The 16,108-nt window shown below is 57.1% G+C and overlaps 10 protein-coding genes across 10 annotated transcripts; 5 read left to right on the top strand and 5 right to left on the bottom strand.

Moving 5' to 3' along the window:
* Positions 1-32: 32 nt before the first annotated feature.
* On the top strand, positions 33-1,331 carry SLS55_007964 (uncharacterized protein; the record flags this gene model as incomplete). Its single annotated transcript, XM_066779379.1, has 1 exon — positions 33-1,331. The coding sequence occupies one exon, from the start codon at positions 33-35 to the stop codon at positions 1,329-1,331; it is 1,299 nt and encodes a 432-aa protein (XP_066630183.1).
* Positions 1,332-1,675: 344 nt separating this feature from the next.
* ALG7 (tunicamycin resistance protein) lies at positions 1,676-3,272 on the bottom strand (the record flags this gene model as incomplete). Its single annotated transcript, XM_066779378.1, has 4 exons — positions 1,676-2,451; positions 2,537-2,750; positions 2,804-2,984; positions 3,040-3,272. 4 exons carry the CDS (start codon positions 3,270-3,272, stop codon positions 1,676-1,678), a joined length of 1,404 nt encoding a protein of 467 aa, XP_066630182.1.
* Positions 3,273-3,474: 202 nt separating this feature from the next.
* SLS55_007962 (uncharacterized protein) lies at positions 3,475-5,211 on the top strand (the record flags this gene model as incomplete). The annotated part of the gene is made up of 2 exons (XM_066779377.1): positions 3,475-4,071; positions 4,210-5,211. 2 exons carry the CDS (start codon positions 3,475-3,477, stop codon positions 5,209-5,211), a joined length of 1,599 nt encoding a protein of 532 aa, XP_066630181.1.
* Positions 5,212-6,808: 1,597 nt separating this feature from the next.
* On the bottom strand, positions 6,809-7,187 carry SLS55_007961 (uncharacterized protein; the record flags this gene model as incomplete). Its single annotated transcript, XM_066779376.1, has 2 exons — positions 6,809-7,107; positions 7,184-7,187. 2 exons carry the CDS (start codon positions 7,185-7,187, stop codon positions 6,809-6,811), a joined length of 303 nt encoding a protein of 100 aa, XP_066630180.1.
* A 590-nt stretch (positions 7,188-7,777) lies between these two features.
* TIP41 (Tap42 interacting protein) lies at positions 7,778-8,775 on the bottom strand (the record flags this gene model as incomplete). The annotated part of the gene is made up of 3 exons (XM_066779375.1): positions 7,778-8,282; positions 8,334-8,607; positions 8,655-8,775. The coding sequence occupies 3 exons, from the start codon at positions 8,773-8,775 to the stop codon at positions 7,778-7,780; spliced, it is 900 nt and encodes a 299-aa protein (XP_066630179.1).
* A 367-nt stretch (positions 8,776-9,142) lies between these two features.
* On the top strand, positions 9,143-10,477 carry IPL1 (spindle assembly checkpoint kinase; the record flags this gene model as incomplete). The annotated part of the gene is made up of 3 exons (XM_066779374.1): positions 9,143-9,238; positions 9,288-10,256; positions 10,328-10,477. The coding sequence occupies 3 exons, from the start codon at positions 9,143-9,145 to the stop codon at positions 10,475-10,477; spliced, it is 1,215 nt and encodes a 404-aa protein (XP_066630178.1).
* A 358-nt stretch (positions 10,478-10,835) lies between these two features.
* ATP23 (Mitochondrial inner membrane protease atp23) lies at positions 10,836-11,645 on the bottom strand (the record flags this gene model as incomplete). The annotated part of the gene is made up of 2 exons (XM_066779373.1): positions 10,836-11,063; positions 11,166-11,645. The coding sequence occupies 2 exons, from the start codon at positions 11,643-11,645 to the stop codon at positions 10,836-10,838; spliced, it is 708 nt and encodes a 235-aa protein (XP_066630177.1).
* Positions 11,646-11,963: 318 nt separating this feature from the next.
* PRO1_2 (Glutamate 5-kinase) lies at positions 11,964-13,475 on the top strand (the record flags this gene model as incomplete). The annotated part of the gene is made up of 2 exons (XM_066779372.1): positions 11,964-11,997; positions 12,070-13,475. 2 exons carry the CDS (start codon positions 11,964-11,966, stop codon positions 13,473-13,475), a joined length of 1,440 nt encoding a protein of 479 aa, XP_066630176.1.
* Positions 13,476-14,130: 655 nt separating this feature from the next.
* On the bottom strand, positions 14,131-14,551 carry SLS55_007956 (uncharacterized protein; the record flags this gene model as incomplete). The annotated part of the gene is made up of 2 exons (XM_066779371.1): positions 14,131-14,346; positions 14,504-14,551. 2 exons carry the CDS (start codon positions 14,549-14,551, stop codon positions 14,131-14,133), a joined length of 264 nt encoding a protein of 87 aa, XP_066630175.1.
* A 373-nt stretch (positions 14,552-14,924) lies between these two features.
* SLS55_007955 (uncharacterized protein) lies at positions 14,925-15,906 on the top strand (the record flags this gene model as incomplete). The annotated part of the gene is made up of 3 exons (XM_066779370.1): positions 14,925-15,082; positions 15,136-15,658; positions 15,712-15,906. The coding sequence occupies 3 exons, from the start codon at positions 14,925-14,927 to the stop codon at positions 15,904-15,906; spliced, it is 876 nt and encodes a 291-aa protein (XP_066630174.1).
* Between the last annotated feature and the right edge of the window lie 202 nt (positions 15,907-16,108).

Below are 16,108 nucleotides of genomic sequence, written 5' to 3'. Positions count from 1 at the left end.
AAGGACCTGACGGACAATCCCCACAACGAGACATGAGCCGGCAACACCAGCAGACTGTGGCTTGGCCTATCCGGAAGGAGCGTCTGCTCAACTACAATGCTTTCGACACAGATGCAGAAAATGCCGATGACACAACCGTGACGAGCTTTTCGGATGAAGGTGCTCAGAGCAACTTGAGACAGCAAGATCTTTATGCCACACATAACAATCATGCCGAGGACGATCAACGGAGCATCAACGGCAACGAGTCACACTACGCAGACGGGGAAACAGACGATGGCCGAGAAGGTCCAATTGATGACCAAGAGCATGATCTACTCTATACATTACAACACGGCCTAGGGGAGGACGGTATACTCCCACGGTCTCAGTCATATCCTAGCACGTCATTTCCTGACGGCGATGATGAGGAAGAAGAGGGCGAGCAAGGTGGATATGCTGGCCACGAGCAATACGAGTCCCAGAGTCCTAGACAAAACCACCATATACCATACCCGACGCCTCAAGAGCATCTTCGGCCTTCTCACCCTTATGTTGCACAAGATATGTTTCATCAGCTTCGCCACGCAGCGCCAAAGAAGAACATATCAGACACTAGCCTCCCAGTCCGCAGCGGAGCTATTCACTCTGAAATCCCCAGACCTCGTGGTGCCAAGCCAGTTCAACAGACCCAGCAGGAACACCATCACACGCTACCGCCTCCTTCAGCCCAGCCTCAATTGAAGGACACACAATCAACCAGACCCGCTCGTAGGCCCTCTACAATCTCAAATGCCGAGACTATCAACGAGCACAACTTCCTCACAAGTCGCCCCTCCACCGCCCAAAAAGCTCCACTCTCCCCATCTGATGCCAGCTCCGAGCCCATCCAGGATTACGAGGACGAGCGTCTCTTCAAGATGAGTTATTCGGATCTTGACAAGGAGTCCTTCGACCACGATCCTCGTGCCGATTCCACCAAGAATTCCTTTTCCCACCTCACCAACTCGCCCCTCGAAGAGCGGCTGCGAAGCGCCTTCCGCGAACTCCGGCCAGAAGACCAAGCCGACTTCTTCGCTTCCCTTACAATCAATGAGTGGGAAGATGCCGGCGATTGGTTCCTCGAGCAGTTTGGCGACCTACTCGGGCGGTTCAAGGAGGCCCGTCGGAGGCGGCGTGACGTTGCGCGCAAGTTTGAGGACGAGATCCGAAAGCGCAACGATGCGGTTGGCCGGAAGCGCCAGTGCGTCGAGAAGGAAGTTGGCAGAATCAAAGGCCAGGGCCAGAGACTGCTGCCGGACACGCCGTCGAGACGGAGAGCAGCTACGCCTGCCTTTACGCCTGGGCGCTGAAAGACGGACCAAGACATGATTCGCGAGGTCTCACGGCCATGGATGCTGTTGAAAATGTGACAAGGGATGACGTTACATTCTTGCTGTGCGATTGAAGTGCTCGGCTACATTGCGAGAATGCATTGATGAATAGCATGCACGTTTAACGAAAGGGCCAACTCAAGGCTGTTTTCTACCCTTCTGCCGTTGCTGAACCCCATGATGAGAGATTCTGAAACCAAGAGCTTACATTTGCTCTTGTATATCTAGACCTCTAGTGTACGACTGAAATAGCTCTACTTTGCAGTGGCCAATATATAATACAAGAACTCCTCCATCTAACTCTTATATTACAGAGAAATGTCTCAAACAAACCAGTTATCCTGCGTGAAGATCAGCAGCGCAAGCCGATGCCTAATGAACAAGCCTACGAGCCCACACGCCACCTGCAACGCACACAAGCCCATCGCCAGCCTGTCCTCACGCATGGGGCCGAACCACACGAGCCATAGGTTGAGGATGGTCAAGTTCGTGCTCTCGAGCACATTGCCCTGGTCGTCCACCTTGACCCGCACGAGATGCAGCTTGTGCAGGGTCTTGAGGGCCTCGGCGACGGCGGGGCGCAGAGGTTTGGCCTGTTCGGCGAAGACGACGACGCTGGGCTCGAGCAGGCCCGTGTGGCGGTTGAAGCGCGGTAGGCGGTGGCGCGGACAAGGGACAACGTGGAAGAGCTGCGGGGCCGAGTAGACAAAGTTGGCGATCTGCGGGACAAGCAGCAGCAGCAGCGTCTTGGAGAAGTGACCGAGGATGCCGACGACGGCGAAAACCATGCCTGCAAAGTAGCAGTACGTGTCGCCGACGAAGACGCGGGCCGGGTACCAGTTGTGCGCAAGCAGCGCGAAGGAGACGCCGAGGAAGGGAAGCAGGAGGTAGAGGGAGAAGAGATGCGAGTCCGTGGCCGGGTGCGGAACGGGATAGCCCGGGGGCGGTGAAGGAATGAGGTAAAGCAGGTCATTGAAGGCCAGGAGGAGGGCGATGATGATTGATTGCGAGACTTCAATTCCGTTGATGCCGGCGAGGATGTTGATGCTATTGGGGCAGAAAATGGAGATCGCTGCCATGTAGGCGTAGTACAGCCATCCTGCGATGCATTAGGCAAGACGTCTAGCGGACCGAGGGCGTTGGGGAGCGGGGTAGTAGGGCAGCACAAAGGGACCAGGCCGTACCTATGTCAAGGAGAACGCCAAGGTAGGATCGCAACGGGGTCGGTACCACGATTTTGGTGACGCCAAAGTCGACGAAGTAAACGGTGAGCATAGGGATGGCAGCAAAGGCGGGAATAAGGATTTTGTGCCGCCAGCGGATATCGAATAGATCATCGCCGATGCCAAGGAGAACCACAGTCTGAAGGGAGAGAATGGCGGACAGGTACGACGCAAGCTAGAAAACATCAACAAAAGAGAAGCCAACGGGCGTGGTGTTTCGGGGTTGACCTTGCTGTGAGGGAAGCGGTGGAGGAAGCGGCCCGTCTCGACCTCCTGGACCTGGACGATGATGTCCCTGTTGCCGCCTCCCGAGGTTGCGGCGACTATGTCCTTGTAGAAAGGGAAGGGAATGAAGACGAGCAGGGCGAAGAGATAGACGACGGCGCACACAGCACCCATGGTCTCGGGGCTGTTTCCGGATCAGCGCGGTTCCAGTTTGGTCGGCGTCACGTGGGCGGGCGCACATCTCGACATTCTTGAGCTTCGACAGGTCGCGTCCCTTGAAACCAGCGCGCATGAAGGCATCGCCGAGCCAGCGGATGAGGGCGTAGCAGCTGGCAAAGGCCATGCCGCTGAAGGCCAGCGACGCAACGAGCGGCTCGCCGTCGCCCTGGAACGTGTTCGCAAGGATGCCGATGCAGGCGGCGAGCAGCGAGAGCAGAGCAAGGCTCTCGGCGCGCGAAAGCTGGCCGGCCATGGCGTGCAGGTGAGGATTATAAAACGAGTGTCATGCGGGACGGGGGAGCTGCAGGCAGTGGCAGTAGTGTTGAAGCCAGATGTTATATATCGGGCCGCGTATCCTCTTCTCGTCGCAGGCCGGCGCACGCAGCCCACGCCCCAGCCGCAGCCCTAGTGCCGCCCTAGCCGCAAGCGGGCCCCCGCCAACGCTGCGACGCGCCATGGACAACGTCAACGCGCTCGCAGCTGCTCACGCGCCCCGCCGCGACTCCATCCAGGCCCAGCTCGACCTCGTCACCACCAAGCTCGCCCGCCCGCAGTTTCTCAAATCCCTCACCCCCAGCCGCCTGCCCTCGCAGGCCGCCTCCGACGCCTCGCTGTCGCCAAGGGACCGCGACAGGGACGGTCCCACCTCCCACCACCGACGCGCCCAGAGCCTTGTGCCCATCATCGTCGTCGACGCCAGCAGTGAGCCCTCCGAGAAGGCCTATTACGCCGACGCCCTGCGCAAGAGCACCTCGCTACTGACCTTCGAACATGGAGCAAGACCTCTAGCCGACGCCCATCTCGAGGCCTACCAGGAGCTACGCGACTCCGAGGCCAAGGCCCGTCAAGCTACCCGCAACATGTCCGCCAACCAGGGCTTCCAGACTTTCGACCACGGCCACCAGGACCTGGTCCTGGCCGTTGACTTCAACTTCTTCGGAAACCGCATGGTCACCGCCTCGTCTGACCACCGCCTCAAGGTCTGGGACCGCAAGGACGAAAACTGGTCCCTGGTCGACAGCTGGAGGGCCCATGATGCCGAAATCGTCGAAGTAGGTCGCCGCCTGCGCTAGTGCTGCACCCTCCATGTCGTCTTTCCTCTGGTTGCATCCTTTGCACCTGCTCATTACACTATCCCAGTCTCCCGTGCAGCATCCGCAGTGACATTGGGTGACACTGATGACTTGTAGGTCAAATGGAATGGCCCATTCATGGGTGAAGTCATTGGCAGCATTGGCGAAGACGGCCGTTTCAAGATCTGGCAGGAGGATGTGACGGAAATCGCCAATTCCGGTCGTCGCTTCAAGCTCATCTACAACCAAGTCTCCGAGACGCGCACGCCATTCATGTCACTCGACTTCAAGCAGATCATGCAGGAAACTTGGGTCGCCCTCATCACCCGCGACGGCATGCTCACCGTCAACGAGCCTGTCGACCATGGAAATCTTTCTGAGTGGCAGATTCTTGCACAAACGCAGGTCTTGCAGCCGCCTCCCCCCCGCTCCGAGGAAGCAAGTTTCCGGGTGTGCTTCCACAAGGAGCAGCTACCCTGCTGGAGTGCGGTCAATGCCGGCCTAGACAGACGCGCTCTGTCACTCGCTGTCGCCGCCATGGATGGGGTCAGGGTCTATCGCAGTGACAAGAATCGCCGCTTCTACGTTGCAGCCGAGCTTATCGGCTCGCGAAGCATTCTTCGCGACGTGGCATGGGCCAATGGCTCTATGCGCGGAACGGACATTATAGCGACTGCAAGCAAGGACGGCTCGATCCGCATATATGAACTTTCTACTCCCGAAAGCCCGCAGCAGTCCACCCTTGCTGCCCCGGTCGCACCTGAGCCCCAGCCATCTCCTCGCAGTCGCCGTAACGCGCCATCGGGTATTGGAGCCGGCCTTGCTGGTGCGTCCCGAGTTGGGGACGGCCATGAGAATGATCAAGATCCCGGCCGTGTCAAGCACCACGTCAAAATGGTTGCAGAGCTGGACTCGCACCATGGAGCAGTCTGGCGCGTATCATTTTCTCAGATGGGTATGCGAGCAATTCTTTGTGAAGACGACCTGTTCTATTTTGGTAACCATGATGCAGGTGATCTTCTCGTGTCCACCGGCGATGACGGTGCAATCCGCACATGGAAGAAGGCGAGCAACAATCGTTGGCTCGAGTACGCCGAAATAGATCCAGGAAAAGGCTAGTAGCAGCATTCCTCTACCAACTACTTTTAGACTATCTTGACTACATCTACAGATGTTTCTCCAGAGGATGGACCTACCGTCCTACATGTCATCTTAGAAGCGTGGAAGGCTCCTGTGGTGTTTCCGAGTTTCATCTACGACTTAAGTGAGCTTGTGAATGATGCTGTAGCAGAGCCATCGTTGTCTTCATCCACAGAATAGCGACGATCAGATACAATAACTTTACTACGGGCTTAGCTCTGATCGACATCTCATGGGTATAAAACTTTATGGGTAGCTGGGAATTAAGCGAAAGGTTTTCCCTTTGGAATTAGTTTCTTGAGCTCCCATAGAAGCATTCCACTGCCTCTAGACGGTCGTCAGTGCGTCGATTTCGAAGAGATTCCGCGAGGAACGAACATTTCATATTTAGGTGTCATGGATATGAACTCGTTCCAATCCGGGGACGCAGGACTTCGAAATTAATCGATGACTCTAGCAAAGCTTGCACAGTGGTTCCAATTATTCAAATTATCCCTAGAAGTTTTAACCTCCTTTAGCATTGTCTTCTTTTTAACAGAGTAGAGACGGTTACTATACGTCCACTTTAATGTTATTAAGATCTTAAGAGTCCTAGACTATCTTTTTCAGTTACTCAAGCGTCTCTTAGAGAGCATAGGTTTATTTACGTATAATCCACAGGAAATTGTATTACTCGTATATATCCGACTTCTTTGACCCCCTTTCTCGGTCCCCACTTTAAGGTCCCGTTCTCAAAAATTCCTCCACCAAGACATCATTGAGATCGCTCATCGACCAACCGATACTCCTACGACCTTACTAGTGTTACTTTGGAGAACCCCAATCCATGTACCCGTGATTCTTTAAGCCCCAGCCAAGGTCCATGTGGTAATCTAGAGGGTTGTGCTTCTGTATCCTCAAGGTCGTTTTCGAGCGAGCCCGTTCTGAAGCCATTCGACTCTCGTCTCAATTTTTGCACGTCTGATAGGTACGTAACAAGGTATATGAGACTGCAAAGCGACTGCTCGGTAACTATACAGCTGGCTGGTGCGGCTGGGTATACACCTTGCGGCAAAGGTTACTGCACAAAGGTAGCTATTTGGCTTGATTGGGCATTAGCACACGAATCACTTCGTTTCACTCATCACAATTTGCATATTATTCAGAGACAACATATTTGAAGTCCTGCCCATTTTGCTGACCAGATGCCTCGCAGACCGCTTATACGTTTAAGGTACCGCAGGTCACGGCAGCTTCGGCAAGGTCGCGGCGGCAAGTAAAATCTATCTAGACCACTTTAAAACAGAAACTCCGGACAAGCTGCAACCCAAAACAGCAAGGAAAGAAAGTAGACCAAGAGAAAACAGTAAAAGCAGTGCAGTCCATCCGCCGGGTATCTCAAAAAAAAAAAAAAAAAAAACTTTGGTAGGGAAAACAACCCAGCCTCGTTAAAACCTCAAAAAACCTCCCAGTGGAGAGGATGGGAGGGGGAAAGAGGGGAAAAGAGTGCTGGTTACTCGCATTGCTGCGCGGGCAGCGGCTCGGTGAATCTGATCACCGACTTCCTCTTGGAGCGCGGAGACTCCATCTCGGAGAGTCAGTCATCAGTTGACTGGTGCCTGGCCCTGGCCGCCTTTTCGGCGTTGTACTTCCGGCGCTCCCAATAGAGAGAGCCGGCGTTCTGCATGCGCAGGGCGCCAACGGGGTCGTTGGAGCCCGAGCACATGGCTCCTGAGATCTGTGCGATGGTGAGCTTGTCTCTCATCCCGCACAGGCGGGTCGAGTTGATCTCCTGAGAGACCTCGTTGGTGGTGGTGGTGGTGTTGTCGTTGTTGGTGTGCATGGTGGTGGTGGTGGTGGTGGTGGTGGTGGGGAAATGTGTTCGTGAGACAAGATCTGTGTCGGTTGAAGAGAGAGGGACAGGAGGGTGGGCAGGGGAGGCTTTAATGACAACGGCCAGCGGCCAAAAGACTCATTGTGAAAAGTCTGATGGTCGATTAGAAGGTCACAGAAAGCTACATACCGTGGATTGGAAAGCGGCCCCATATTGCACGATCCCGGGATCACTGACGCAACTCGTTTCTGTACCGGCTCCTGGAAGTGCTTGACCGTGCTAATTCTACCACGCTACCCAAGGAACAGGGCCCGGCTCCGCTAGTACTATGTTCACGCATTAGGGCATTACGCCGTTTCAAGCATGGGACTGGAGGGTGGTGCATTGAATGAGATAATCCTATGGCTTTTCGCGGCTGACCCTGAACTGTGTGTAGGTCGACAGGGTCCAACGGAGTGTTTCCCCATGAGCACAACCATGGTTTGGGCCGGGCCGTTCCATGTCTGCACGTTTCGACAACCAATTGGCAGCGGAGGCAGCAGCGTCGCGCCGTCTACCGTTGGTCCGTGGCGGCATTTTTGTTTCGTCCGCCCATGCCCAGCGCAAAGCGAGCGTGCGTAGGCAGGAGCCCGTAGTCCGCACAGGTATGCAGACGTGACTTCGAAGCTGCAGTGCTCAAGAATCTGGGTACTGGGGCCAGAGCCCGCAGTTCGGCAGGACCATTGTGCGGTTTTACTTGACGACACACTTCTCCAGCTTTCCATCAACGATTGGTACGTACTCGACAAGGCGGTTCGGGTCTCTCATGAGCGCGGGCACATCTTCTCTAGTAATGGCCATCTTCTTCTTCACCACGTCATATCTCTCCTCGCGAGCCGTGTACTCACGGATGACCTCGCCGGTCTCAAACTCAACGAAGACTCTGGTGTCGCGGATGCGGAAGATGACGTCGTCTAGCCGTAGGAAAAATCTGCACAGCAGCAGCAAGCGGGCGGGCATGACGCGGATCTTGCACGACATAAGCGAGATGCCGTTGTCGGCGAGTTCGTCTTCGTAGAGCACGAGATCATCGAAGAACAGGATGGGATCGGGGCGTTTGAGCAACGCCACGGGTATCAGGGTTTCAGTTTCCTCGAACTTGAGGCGGGATTCCGAGGGAGCAGTGCCGGCATAGTCGGTGCTGAACGACCAGTCGAACGGCTTGACTACCTCTTTGATTTCCGAGGCGTGGTTTTGCCTTGGAACAGGTTCTTAGCGCTTGCGCCGACCACGAAGCTCCGCGCCTCACCTTGTCTTCTGCCACTCCTTTGAGTAAGCAACCTCGAGCATCTTCTCGCCCGTCTTGTCCACGCGGTCCAGCGCGTCGAAGGCGTTGAATTCTATGCTCCATCCCGTCGCAATGTGCTCGAGCCGCATGGCGTTGTCGCCGAAGATCATCTCGGGCAGCGCAATGCCCAGTCTGCTCGTCATGTCGTCGATAGGGCCGGCCTTCAGTATAGGCAGCTTACGCGTGGTGATGTTCCATCCGCCATGTGTAATTGACTTGCCTTGGTCGGCGGGGGCTGGAAACGCCGTGTCCATGGTGGTTTCGTGCGCAGGGGAGCCGTACCGGGGTTGTTTGGATGCGTAGCGGGGTGGTAGCTGTGCGACGGAAGGGTAGGTAGCTTGAGGTCAGGCGGCTCATTCTCGGAGAGCGGGGCCCTGGGCCGGCAATCGTTGCCGCGCATCATGTGGGAGGCTCTGCAGCGGCACCGCTGTTGCCCGCCGCTGGGGTACCAAGCCATTCCTGCGGGGACATTATTCGATTGCATCTAGATCGCGGTATTTCTTCGAGTCCAATCCGGTGGTAGTGCGGCGGCAGACGTCATGGCAGGCGCGGCGGCTGCAGTGGCTGGCGAGAGGCGGCGATTGTTGCTGTGGAGACAGCCGTCAACACTCCGCGAACCTGCTTCTTCTGCTGCGCCGCCCACCACCCGCCTCCCTCCCCAAGGACGACTTCTCCAATTCCCCCGGAGCCCGCTTGCATCCTGCCCATCTCACTCTATTGCTGCATCCCGACCGCGCCTCACGTCTCGCCCTGCAGCAACGTCCCTAGCGATGACAACAAAAACTCTTGAGTCCGCCTTCGAGCGCATCTCTATCAACAATGAGAACGAGAACGTTGTCGGCAATCACGCCAAGCACAAGTCCAAGGTGCGCAGGCCCCCATTGCCCTTGGGTCGCACTGCTAACGCCATTGCAGGGCTCTCTCTCCACAGCAGTAAACCTCGCCGGACTCGGGGCCAACACCAATGGCAGCCGCGTCAAGCTTCCTCTGCAGAGGCTACAGCAACCCAACGTCCCCAAAGCGTACAGCAGCAACACAATTGCCAAAATCACCCTTCCATCTCAAACTGCGCAACGCGAGCGCGAGCGCACCGAGTCGCGGCCCTCGGACGAACTGCACCACCGCAGCTCCGACTCCGTTCTCTACAAGCAGCCCACCGCGCCGCGCCAATTCAACCTGAACATGTTCGAGATCGGCAAGCCGCTGGGCAAGGGCAAGTTCGGCCGCGTCTACCTGGCCAAGGAGCGCCAGTCAGGCTTCGTGTGCGCGCTCAAGGTGCTGCACAAGTCGGAGCTTCAGCAGGGCAAGGTCGAGAAGCAGGTGCGCCGCGAGATTGAGATCCAGTCGAACCTGGCGCATCCCAACATCCTGCGCCTCTTCGGCCATTTCCACGACTCGAAGCGTATCTTTCTGATCCTCGAATTCGCCGGCAAGGGCGAGCTGTACAAGCACCTGCGCAAGGAGCAGCGCTTCCCTGAGTGGAAGGCCGCCCAGTATATTGCCCAGATGGCCGGCGCGCTCAAGTACCTGCACAAGAAGCACATCATGCACCGTGACATCAAGCCCGAGAACATTCTTGTCGGTATCCACGGCGAGATCAAGATTTCCGACTTTGGCTGGAGCGTCCACGCCCCGAACAACCGTCGCAACACCATGTGCGGAACTTTGGATTACCTGCCCCCGGAGATGATCAAGCCCGGCAGTTCTGAAAACTACTACAGCGAGAAGGTCGATCTGTGGAGTTTGGGTGTGTTGACGTATGAGTTCTTGGTTGGAGAGGCGCCGTTCGAGGATACGCCCGTCATGACCCAGCGCAGAATCGCGAGGGCCGAGATGACCATCCCCAGCTTCGTCAGCCCCGAGGCTCGGGATCTGATCAAGAAGGTTCGTTTGAAAAAAAAAAAAAAAAAAAAAACCCCATTCCGCCCGGAACGGTGTGCTAACGTAGACCACAGCTGCTCGTTTTAGACCCTGAGAAGCGCCTGCCTCTCGAGGAGGTTGAGAAGCACCCCTGGATCATCAAGCACTGTGTAAAGGGGGAGAGGAGCTACATACGCACCTCTGGCTCGAGCAAGAGCCGCACGAGTGACAAGTCCGATGCGTGATTCTACGCGAGTTTCGAACCTGTGGGTTTCAGTCATGTTTACGCTCTGAGAAGGCGTTTGTCAGGCAAGAAAGCCGGCGATGAGTGCTTTCAAGCGGGTGCAGGTGTTTTCGATTTTTTTCCCCATGGTTGATTTCGGCGCTGGAAAGGAACTGGTATAGGGTGTTTGGGGCAAGGGCTGGCATATGGCATGGAGTTTCGGATTAGTCAGGTCAGGAGTTGAATTGGTTGGCAAACCTAACGCCGCCGCTATGCAAGATTTAATGGTACAAGGCTCGGATATCCAGCATCTCAAATTCACGGAAACTCCCCACAACTCCAGTGCAAGGCTTTAACTTTACTTCCTCCTTCTACCTCATTCACCTATAGATTTCGTCGAACGGTCTCGTGTCCAGGAAGCAGCTGTCCCACACCTCGTTGACCAGGCGTGCGGCATGGACATCGTCCTTGACGGCTGGCCTGGCCATCAGAGAGAGCGTCGCTCGCCTTCTGACGCAGTCTTGCAGCTGGCTTGTAAATCGCCATTGATTCCTGGTGAAGAACTCTCGAGTGAACCTGCACTCTCCGCTCAGTGTTGAAGCGCGGATCTGCCGAAACGCACCTAGTCAACCATCGTCCATCCAACAGTAGCACGCCATCTTCTCGAAACACTCAAACCAACCGAGCTCGGAGACATCACTTCCACATACCTCAGTGCAGGCCTGGTGCCGTAAATTCCACCGATCAACCTTGAAGCGCAGGTAATCATATGCATGCACCATCTCGTGTGCAATCGTATCCTCAACGTGCCCTCTGTTGCGCATGTGGTTGGCACAGAGGAGCACGCCGTAGTCGATGTCGAAGCCGCCGCCCTGGGCGGTGGTGCAGCGGCGGCAGCGCACGTTGTGGGGCCCCACGTCGCCGCCGAGCTTCTGCACCTCGTCGCGCATGAAGCGTACAACGGGCGAGTACTGGAAAGCCCAGTCGCGGTGCGCCTCGACGCGCGCAATGTCGCGGTCCTCGCGCAGCGTGTCGCGATTGAGGAAGTACTGCCGCCGCTCGTCCGGCGTCGCTTGCCCCGACAGGATCGAGAAGAAGGTGCGCCAGTTGTAGAAGCTCGGGTCCGGTTGGTCGGTGGTGCTGGTGGGTGGTCGCGGCACCGCGGCGGCGGGCTTGGTTTCTGGGTCCATTGCTTCGGCAATGCTGGACGATCAGGCAATTCAGTCACGGTAGAAGCGGCGAGTGGGACGGCTCGAGCTTAATCCGGCCAGAAGATGGCTGTTGATGCGAGATGCGAGAGGTGGACGGTTTTGGATATGGGATGCGCAGCCGAACTGCCGAGATGGTTTGCGGCGAGCATGGATTCCCGCGAAGGCGGTCAGTCAATTTTGCGGCATCGGCGAGTCAGGTAGGGCGTGCGCGGACCCCTGCGCCGGCTGTAGAGTCACTCGGACGGGCTTATATCAGGCCCCGCTCTCGCCATTGAGCTCGCGGCCACGGTTTGCAAGATGAAGAAGCATCTGACAATAGTAATCAAGCTCGGTACAGCATCGCCTGTACCCTCGCAGCCCCGGCTTGCGGGAGAACAAAGAAGTTGCTAACAGCTTCGGCCAGGCACGTCATCCATCGTCGACGAGAAGACCCATGAGCCGCTGCTCTCGATCCTCAGCACCATAGTCGAGACCGCCGTGAAGCTGCACAAGGATGGCCATCGCGTAGTCATTGTCTCTTCCGGCGCCATTGGCGTCGCCCTGCGGCGGATGGACTTGCCTCGCCGCCCAAAACACCTGCCGCAGGTGCAGGCGCTGGCCGCCATCGGGCAGTGTCGCTTGATGAGCCTGTGGGACCAGCTGTTCGCCCACATGAACCAACCCGTCGCCCAGATCCTGTTGACGCGCAACGACATTGCCGACAGGACCCAGTACCTCAACGCCCAGAACACCTTCCACGAGTTGCTACACATGGGCGTGATCCCCATCGTCAACGAGAACGACACGTTGGCGGTCACGGAAATCAAGTTTGGCGACAACGACACCCTCTCGGCCATCACAGCAGGCATGGTACAGGCGGACTACCTATTCCTTATGACTGATGTCGACTGCCTGTATGACAAGAACCCGCGCACGAATCCGGACGCCAAGCCCATTGAGGTCGTCGAGGATATAGCAGAGCTGGTGGCCGACGTCTCGAGCGCCGGATCCTCGCTGGGGACAGGCGGTATGTCGACCAAGATCGTCGCCGCCCGTCTGGCCACTTCCGCGGGTGTCACCACCGTCATCACGCGTTCCTCCAAGCCCGGCAACATCGCCGCCATCGTTAAGTATGCCGAGGTGCAGAAAGCGCTCCAGGCGTCCATGGCTTCGAGCCGCAACTCTCTGGTCGGCGACGACGATCAACAACTTGCAGACAAGGCCGGTGCAGCGCTCGAGCTCTCCTCATCTGAAGGGCGAGGCACTCCCGCCCCAGTCACCGCGGAGATCGTCGATCCTGTCAGCGGCCTCGCGGCCCCGCTGCATACGCGCTTCCTACCGCAGGTGCACGCGATCCGCGACCGCTACTTCTGGCTGTTGCACGGGCTGGCGCCGCACGGCACCGTCTATATCGACGAAGGGGCCTACCGCGCCTTGGCCGACAAGGCTGGCCTGCTTCCCGTCGGCGTCGTCGACTGCGACGGCCACTTTCACCAGCAGGAAGCCGTGCGCATTGTTGTCGTGAAGCGCACTCCCGGTGCCCCCAGGCGCGCCCCGACCTCTGCCTCCATCGCCCCCGCTGCTGGTACAGATTCGCCGCCCGCCGGCGGCTTCGAGAAGGAAAATCCGGCCCCAGTTGAGGTGGGCCGCGCCGTGGTGAATTATTCGGCTGCCGAGATCAAGAGGATCAGGGGCGTGAAGGGCACGGAGATCCATGACGTGCTGGGCTACGCGGACAGCGAGTATGTCGCTTTGAGGGAGAACGTGGCGTTTTTCAACATTGAAAAGAGTAGGCCGACGACGCCTGGGTTGCCGGTTGATGCGGCATAAGCGGCAGTGCGTGTAATATGCTGCTGCTTTCTGCTTTACTTTACTGGGATGAGTGATGATACCATGTTTGAGGAGCGTACAATGTGGTTGTCCATGGCGATGATTGGATGGAGTTGACGTATAGAGTCTTTGGCTATTTTCTTGAATCTAAAGGTTTGGATGGTGGTCTTGGTCATGACGATCATGAGCATACAAGGGTCGAGGTAAAATGTTGCGCGCGTAGCAGCCCCTCATCCCTCGCTCTGAACTAGGAAAGTGTATTTGAAGAGATGTAGGGTGTCGAATAATCGACAGGAGAGCGCCCGTCACCGGACAGGCAACGAGGTCAGTCACCCAGCAGTGGTAGTGGAATGTCGACAGCGAACGAAATCACGAGGAACAAATCTTGTCTTTTGTTTTCGTACAATTGCCGTATGTACAGGAGTCAAGGCCCGCACTGCAGCAAGGCCAACCGCAGTGGCCGTGGCCAGAGCAATTGCCTTTTTCCCATCGAGTTCTATTCGTCAACGCTCCAGATGCAGAGGCCGAGAGCCATCAAACGGGGGAATCCACGCCTTCTCGCATTCTCTCAAGATCGGACAAAGTCAGGCGCAGCTCAATGCTTCGAGTCTTTTCCTTCCGCTTCCTTCAAGAATTCCCTGTGGTTGTGTATTAGCTACCGGTATTCCGTTGAGCCCGAGGATTGCCCCAACGATCGGGAGAGAACGTTGGCCAAGCATCGGACGGTGGGTACTGCGGAGGCATACTGGATGAAGTTCTCCTCGTCCTTGCTGGCAGCGTTGATCGGAGGGGTGGCATTAGCGACCTTCTTGCTGCCGCCGGTGGCCGCGAAGATGCCACCGAAGAGCGTGCCGAGGACGCCCATGGCGAGCTGCGAGAAGAGCAATTGGTTAGCGGACAGCATGTGCACCGACAGTGGCCAGTCTGTGAGGGTTGGGAAAACATGGGTTGCGCAATCAGAGCTGGGACAGCGGAAGGGCAAGGCGGTAGGCGGGCGCGATGGGAGCGACGGATTGGAGGGTACGCACGACGTGGGAGCCGATCTTGCGGCCAGCGATCTCGTAGTAGACGACCATGGTTGCGGGGTTCGGAGGAGCTGATGGGGTTGCGGGCGGGTGGCAGGTACAATTGATGGGGAATGCCAGAGCTCTCTGGTCTTCGCTCTTCGTCGTCTGCGCGGGCCTGCTTCCTCCGCCCCGGCGCCGAAAGAGAAGTTTCACGTGATGCGGCAGTCAGCCACTACCTGCGCCACGGAACAGCAGCCACGATCGCATGCGTCACTGTTGCGCGCGATCCGTGCCTCCCCGGTCGTGCCCTCAGGTCCAACCCGCTCGCTCGGAGAACTGGAAGGCAACAAGTCGCGCATACCGAGCTCTGCCCGCGCCTACATAAGCTGCGCTATTGCCTCGTCCTGAAGCTTGACCACAGCTCTATCCACACTCGCTCACCATGCCCAAAGACGACGACTTCAGCGACATTCCGCGAGAGCGTAGCGAGCCACGCCCGGACTTTAGCAAGCAGCCAGTGCCACCCAAGAAGCTGCCGCCTTCCATCCAAGCAACGCTCGACGATGAGGAGAAGCTGTGGGAGGCATTGTACGAGGGCCAGTACGTGAACCCTCATCATGTTCCATTGCATGTGACTGAGCTCTCTGCTCCAGCACTGGCGAATCCACGGATTCCAACATCCGCTATGCCGCCTACGCCTCGCGGGTCCGCACGATCCTCATGTCCGCGCACCGCTATGTAGCGTACACTTCAGACATTGGAGAGTCATTCCGCCCCATCGCGCACCCGTACATGGTCAGAGCTGCCTACGGCGTCTCGTGGGCGTACTTGGTCGGCGACGTGGGAAACGAAGGCTACAAGGCGTACCTACGCAACCAGCGCACGCTGTTGGGCGAAGACTACGACAAGCCCGTCGTCAGCTCCGACAAGCTCGCTGCACCACAGCCTGACGAGGCGAAGCTGGGGCCAGGTCTCGTCGGCGGGGAGCAGAAGCAGCCGATTGGCAAGGTCCCCATACTCGAGGATTACCGCACTGTGATGGCGCAAAGAGCCGTGTTCCAAGGCCTCGCAAGTATGGGATTGCCGGCCTTCACCATTCATAGCACTGTGAAGTATTCGGGCAAGGCGCTGAAGAACCACAAGAATCCTAAGATCCGCACTTGGGGCCCGATTGGCGTAAGTTGCGCTCTATCGCATCTGAGCGACGACTTGCTGACAGAGTGCTGTAGCTTGGTTTGGCTGTAGTGCCTTTCTTACCCTACATCTTCGATGAGCCGGTGGAGAAAGCAGTGGAATGGACTTTCCATAAGACTTTGGCGGCGGTGTACGGTCACGACGCTGTCGCGGGCGTGCCGGCAATAGGCCAGCAAGAACTGCGTGACGCCCAGTCGAAGCTTGGTGCGAAGAAGGAGAAGGAATTGTAGAAGAAGCGTTCTCACGGTATGAGTTTTCAGGCACTGAAGGCGGGGCCGATCAGTGCAACGGCTTCTGAGCGTCGTTGGAGTTCTCGAATTTCTCCCTCTTTGGCTACTTAACACCCCTCCATTACTGCTGTACATACGGCCGAGACAAAAATAAGTAATATCTATACTCACCAAGAGCCCATCCCAGGAAATGCTGTCCTTG

The sequence above is a fragment of the Diplodia seriata genome (assembly GCF_021436955.1).
Source record: "Diplodia seriata strain FDS-637 chromosome Unknown scaffold_8, whole genome shotgun sequence".
Classification (NCBI taxonomy): domain Eukaryota; kingdom Fungi; phylum Ascomycota; class Dothideomycetes; order Botryosphaeriales; family Botryosphaeriaceae; genus Diplodia; species Diplodia seriata.
Note: the sequence above shows the minus strand (reverse complement) of the source record. Positions and strands in the feature narration are given on the sequence as shown.